General features: G+C 43.3%; 1 protein-coding gene across 1 annotated transcript in view; it reads left to right on the top strand.

The window, feature by feature from the left end:
* Positions 1–722: 722 nt before the first annotated feature.
* Positions 723–6,066, top strand: part of LOC118792271 (centrosomal protein of 128 kDa-like) — a 44,321-nt gene continuing 38,977 nt past the window's right edge. The window contains exons 1-5 of the mRNA XM_036550084.1: positions 723–801; positions 3,342–3,524; positions 4,076–4,162; positions 4,333–4,459; positions 5,095–5,216. Of these exons, the coding sequence (XP_036405977.1) occupies positions 3,372–3,524; positions 4,076–4,162; positions 4,333–4,459; positions 5,095–5,216 (489 nt within the window). The 5' untranslated portion in view covers positions 723–801; positions 3,342–3,371. The remainder of the gene's footprint in view (positions 802–3,341; positions 3,525–4,075; positions 4,163–4,332; positions 4,460–5,094; positions 5,217–6,066) is intronic.

The raw sequence follows: 6,066 nt of genomic DNA, 5'->3' as shown, positions 1-6,066 counted from the left end.
CTTCTTACAATTACGACGAGGAACAGAAGGTAATGTTGTAGGTCAATAATAGACCTTAAACAAGAAACTTTAGATACACTGGGAGACCACTTGGCATATGTATCTTCCAGCATTAATAAGAATATACTTCCTTTCTTAAAGTAGAATGCAACTTAGTAAAATAATTTAATGAAAGTGAAATGTATTTGTCGACTACAATTTCTAGTATTTTTTTTCCCATAAATGACAAAGGTCTAGCAAACTCCACAGAGCCAAAAACACGCATTCTTAACAAAAGTTAACAAAATTCAGCCTATAAATCTGCATGTTTCATGCATGAAGTGCATTTAATTTTTTATTTAGTATTGAAAAATAGAGCTTAAGTAACTACTGACTTCAACATTAAATTTTTTCAGTAAATTTTGTTAAGACGCGGTAATTTCTCAACACCGTCTGAATATAGCCTACTACCCAGCGGACTCCGAGAGAGCGCGCCCACTGGCGCAATTTTTGGACCTGGCGTTAGCGACAGTCTGTTATAAATCGCACATAGGGTGGATTCGGGAAAACCGTGAAGGTGAAGGATATGTGGTTAATGTAGTTTATGTGAGTAGGTATCGTGCATCCAGACACTCTAAATGTACATCTTAGAACTACATTTCCCTACACGCCATATTCTCACAGGTGTTCTTGGCGTCTTCCTGTTTTAGGGCGGCCAGTTCAAGTTGCCATAGCAGGGAAAAGGGAAGTCCCATCGCAGTAACAGAAGCTAACACTAACTGTTAGCTAGATAACAGATTGACTTTGATTTTCTACTGACAGGTAAGTAACAGTTAAACCCTGTGGTTTCTTAGGTATTATGTAAAACCATATAATTATGAAGGGCACGACGTTAGAAAGCTAACTTTAGCTACAGTATTGCTGATGCGTTAGTTACGGTGCCACAACGACTGTCAGTGTTGATACTAGCTAAATAACTATCTAGATAACTTACTAGCAAGCTAAATCCAGTTAACCAGTTGCACCTTTAAAGATAACGAGTTATCTATATAGCTGGATGTCAAGTTAGCAGTCTAGCTACAGCTGAATATTAGCTGGATTTCTGACTGTAGCACTGAACTAACTGGCAAGCTAGTTAGTTCAGTATCGATAGTTTAATGGACAGTTAGCTAGCTATTTACTTAATTACGGTGATTATTGAGATACCAGCTGACAAATGTAACGTCAGCTTCCCTTAGCTAGGTAGTTAACTTCCCGATTACTTTTGCTAACTAACAAAGTGGACCTATGCAAAGTTTGGGATTGACATGAGGAACCACATCGCTTTTGTATTGGCTTAGTTGAAGGCATGTAAAAATAAATAGTTAGCTTTTGGACTGACCCGTGCATAGAACTTAAAACGAGCAGAAACATTAGTGTAACAGTCTAGATAGCAAAATCATCTGAAACTGTGGCCACGGTGGCATCCATATTGATTCACAGCCATGAGAAAGTGCGAGAAAAACTAAATCATAGAATGTTAAGCAGAAATGCACGCATGCAAGCAGCATTCAAATTATTAATTGTTAAAAATGTTAAATTGTTCAGGGGGGGTTGCGGCTCCTGATAAAACCTCCTATTCGCCAGTCTTGGTTCTGTCTTGTGGACTGCTTTCTTCTGTGAGAGCTACAAATGTTCTGGCTAGATAAGGTCCACTAGAGAATATGGCGGCCAGTCCAGTGCATGGATGTTGTGTGCACTTCAGCTGAGTATTTGACTTCAATTAAGCATACATAAACATGAAAGTATGATAGCATCCAGCATAAAAGCTCCCAGCAGCAGCTGTGCGGCAATGTAGAGGCGGACCACAGCGATCAACAAGCTACAGAGGTCAAGCAGACCTTGTATGTCCTACCTACTTTAGTGGCAGAGGCCGTTTTCTCAGCATCAGGGCTGAATGTCAGCAGAACTGGAACTCGCTGTTCTTTAGGTCATGTTGACCAGCTCCATTTTCAGAACAGTCGAGTCATGCTGCTGACTGCTAGCATTAAATGTTGTAGTTATTGCTGAGGATTTGTAGAAGGATTGTGCAAGTCCTCAGACTTTATGGTTATTAACTTGGCCGAAGCTAGGGCTTTCCTTTTCATTGTTTAATTTTCTTTTAATTCTGTGAAACTGTTCATAGACAGTAATTCTCAGAAACCAGATTCCTATATGTCTTTGACTGAATATTTAGATGGCTGCCTGAGACTGTACTATAGGGTTTTTATGTTATTTCAAGAGAAAATGTGGAACTGTAAATATTGTAATAACATTGAAAATGTATTTGTTAATACATTTGTTTAGATGTGTTTGTGTATGCTAACTTGCAAAGCTTGCATGTTGTACGCCATGTCAGTGACATAGTTCATTGGCTGCTGGCCTTGTTTCTTTCATGTGCACATGTAACATTAGAGTAGTGTATTTGCCCTCATCGACCATAGACAATTTGACTCTTTTTTTCCATGCTCATCCATAGTATTGGCACTAGTAATGTATTATTCATTTGCATCCATTTGATGCATTCATTTGCATTCATTGTCATTCAGACACTGCTTGCGTACTTGCATGCAGCTTGCATGGTTATGTTTATGTCAACTTAGCCTACCAGTTTAAGGTTTTGAGTAAATATGGAGGCCACTATTGCATTTGTTCCAGTTTTGCCATACTGTAGTTGTTGGTATGTCATACCTGTGTGTGTGTGTGTTTGTGTGTGTGTGTGTCTGTGGCTATATGTCTGTATAATTTGTCTCTCAGAATTACAACAGTGGGGTAGTTGTGCTGTTTGTTATCTCTGTAATGAAATAATGAATGTTACCAAAAACAGTTAAAGGTCTAAAATATGATTAGAATGTTGAGATGGAATGAGAGATCTGAGATGGTCAGCTGTGGCAGCCTGTATCTCATGAATAGGTGGGCAGCTGTGTCCAGACTATAATCAGAGCTCCCATGAACATAGTATAAGCCGCAAAGTGTAGGTTTAAGGAGAGTGAGGTAAGAAAAAGACATTTTAATCGGATTCTGTTCAGAATGACTATAATGTTTATACTGATCAGGTCTTCTGACTTTGACACATTACTCAGGATTTTGGTTGCTAGCTAATGGTATGCTAATGCTTTTACTCTAAACATTTGAGCATTATAAATGTCTTATTTTAGGGTTTCTCATGAGAAAGCATTCTCTTATATGTTTCTTTTAAACAAAAGATACAGGCCTATATCATCTTTCAAAGTTCTCATGAAGGTGTCTGAAAATTACAGTAAAAACAGAAGGCTGCAGAAGAGGCCAGAGAAGAATATTTATGTAAATATTTAAAGTGTAATTAATGCGTCAACTTTGGGCAGCTTTGCTTCGATGTCAGTCCTGCGGAGGCCATGGCGGAATCATCGAGCGAATCGGACACTTATTTGCGCGGACGCGGTTATCGCCCGCGAGGGCGGGATACCCACTCCCGACACAGAAGGGGGAGAGCCAGCGCAGATGCGGACATTTCGGAGAAGATCGACACCTTGGCAAACACCCTGGAGGTAACACTAGCTTCTGAACTGACAGGTGCAGCCGTTCATTCACGTGCAATTTCAAATAGTTTTCGACAGTTATAATTATATTTATAATGTGAGTTCTGTGTTTGGCAAACATTGTGAGTTCTGTGAGGGGTAAAAGTACAATGCAGTCAATGCAGGGTATCCTGTAAAAACTTGATTACCCCCATTTATGTGAAGTAATGCTTGATAACCCACATTAATATATATATTCATGTATTTTGTTTTGTCATTTGGTTTGTGAATTCATTATAATTGTATGGACAGTTTTTCATTCCTTTGGGTTCTCAGCGACATCCAGAATATGCCTCCATCATCTATTTCCCAACCTCATATTCCAGTCACAGAGACAAACAAGGTCAGGCTAGGTTTAGTCTGTCTTTAATCAAAGCAAAGTGATCTCTACATGATACTCTTCTATGAAAGCAGTGGGGTAGGCACTATAGATCAATGGCATGTGTTGGCCCGCATTTCCTCTGTAATTCAAAAAGCTGTCATAATTGTTTTGTTTGCTAATAAACACTTTACCCTGTTAGGACACAAGTCGAAATCTACATAACGTAGACCGGATGCTGGGTCAGTACAGGGAGCACACAGACGACCAGGCTGAAACCATGGCAGCGGTGAGTGTGGACAGCCTCCCAAATAATCAGTTTGTTCATGTGTGTGTGCAACTCATTGCACACTCCTGAGTGAGGGCATGGAGGTGTTGCCGGTGTTGTCGCGGGGCTCGACGGGTTCGCTCTTTGCAGCTTGTTTGTGATTGGTTTCTCCCTGACCGTCTGTTGCGCAGCTGAGAGAGGACCTGGAGGAGTCCATCCAGCAGCTGCGCAGCCAGCGCCTGCAGAGGGCCCACGCGGGCCGCAGCGGCTCCCTGTCCACGCTCCACACCAGCGACCTCGAGGCTGGCTCCGCCTCTGGTAGGAAACCGACATGTGACCTGGCACTTAGCTCCGCGTCTGGTATGAGAGTGGCATGTGACCTGGAGGCTGGCTCCGCCTCTGGTATGAGAGTGGCATGTTACCTGAGGTTGGCTCCACCTCTGGTATGAGAGTGACATGTGACCTGGAGACTGGCTCCGCCTCTGTTATGAGAGTGGCATGTGACCTGGAGACTGGCTCCGCCTCTGTTATGAGAGTGGCATGTGACCTGGAGACTGGTTCTGCCTCTGGTATGAGAGTGGCATGTGACCTGGAGACTGGTTCTGCCTCTGGTATGAGAGTGGCATGTGACCTGGAGGCTGGCTCCCACCTCTGGTTTGAGAGTGACAGGTGACCTGGAGACTGGCAATGAAATTTTCTTTCATCCCAGTTATTTTTCTGTACGCAAAACATGTTTATTACATTAAATGACTCATTGCATCGTCTTATTAACTGCTTAGCTATTGTGCATTCAATTAGGTAGGTAAGACAGTTAACCACAATCATCAGTTTCATGGTGAGTGGTTTCCCCTGAGAAGGACCTAACAGACCTGAACATACACTACATGCACCCGTAAGCGTATCGCTAGCGTGTTAGTTGCGCTGTGCTCTTGAGCATGTCCCTGTTTCCATAGATGGTCATCGCTATCATCCCACCTCTCCTCTGAGGGACTACGCTGGCCGCGAAACAGCGGGAAGGAGGCGATCCAGGTCTGCCACCGTCCGCTTCAGGGACCCCGGCCATCTGGAGCACCACGTAAGGGCCCTGTCCATTCTCCTGGGCTTTAATATAGGGGACCGGTGGACCATGGTAGGGTGGTGGTCGACTGTAGGTAATATCCCAACTTATCTGCTCTCCTGAGAAAGACTCACTGCAGAGAGCCAGGTCTGTCCAAAAAAAAAAAAAGGTCTCCCTTGATCTCATTCACGGATGCGATGTCCCTTCTAAGCCTGTCTCCAATGGGATGACCTACAATGAATGATGGAACATTCATCTGAAGTGGTGGTAAGAGAGGTGTCTCAAATTGTATGGTCTCGTGCCAAATCCCATACGGCGATAGTGAAGCTCAGTAACATGTTATTAAAGCCTATGGTGGAACAGTGTCCTAGAATGGCCTGTGCTATTTTTAGCCCCTAACCGTACCTCTAACACCATGGGGGTGACTTACGAGTGCTGGTGTCTGAGTAGTGGTGGATTAAAAAATGGCAGGTGTTTCAGATTTCATGCCAAATGCCACACCTTGGAAGCATAATGAGGCTTAGGAAAACCTGGGGGTGTGAAAAATTGTGACCGAAGCCATGTGAATTTGGGAATGTGTGCTGTAAGGATGAAGCATCCATATGGGGGATCGCTTGGACAAGATGGCCTGATTGGACAGGTCTGCCCGTGGTGACTGCAGCCGCCACTGATTCTCGACCTTGTGCGACACTTAATCTCGCATAGCCCCAGCCAGAGACCACTACAGAGCTGTGTGACAGCTTATCTGGTCTCCCTCCTCTACTCCGTGACGGCTGCGCACACGGTAACCAGAGAATCCCAAGAAAATCAAGGACAGAAAAAAGAATCTCTTCAGCTGAAATCAGTGAAATAAAGCTGCCCATCGAGT

This window comes from Megalops cyprinoides, chromosome 17 (assembly GCF_013368585.1).
Source record: "Megalops cyprinoides isolate fMegCyp1 chromosome 17, fMegCyp1.pri, whole genome shotgun sequence".
NCBI classification, from domain to species: Eukaryota; Metazoa; Chordata; class Actinopteri; order Elopiformes; family Megalopidae; genus Megalops; species Megalops cyprinoides.
The sequence above is the reverse complement of the archived record's forward strand: the minus strand, read 5'-3'. Positions and strand labels throughout refer to the sequence as shown.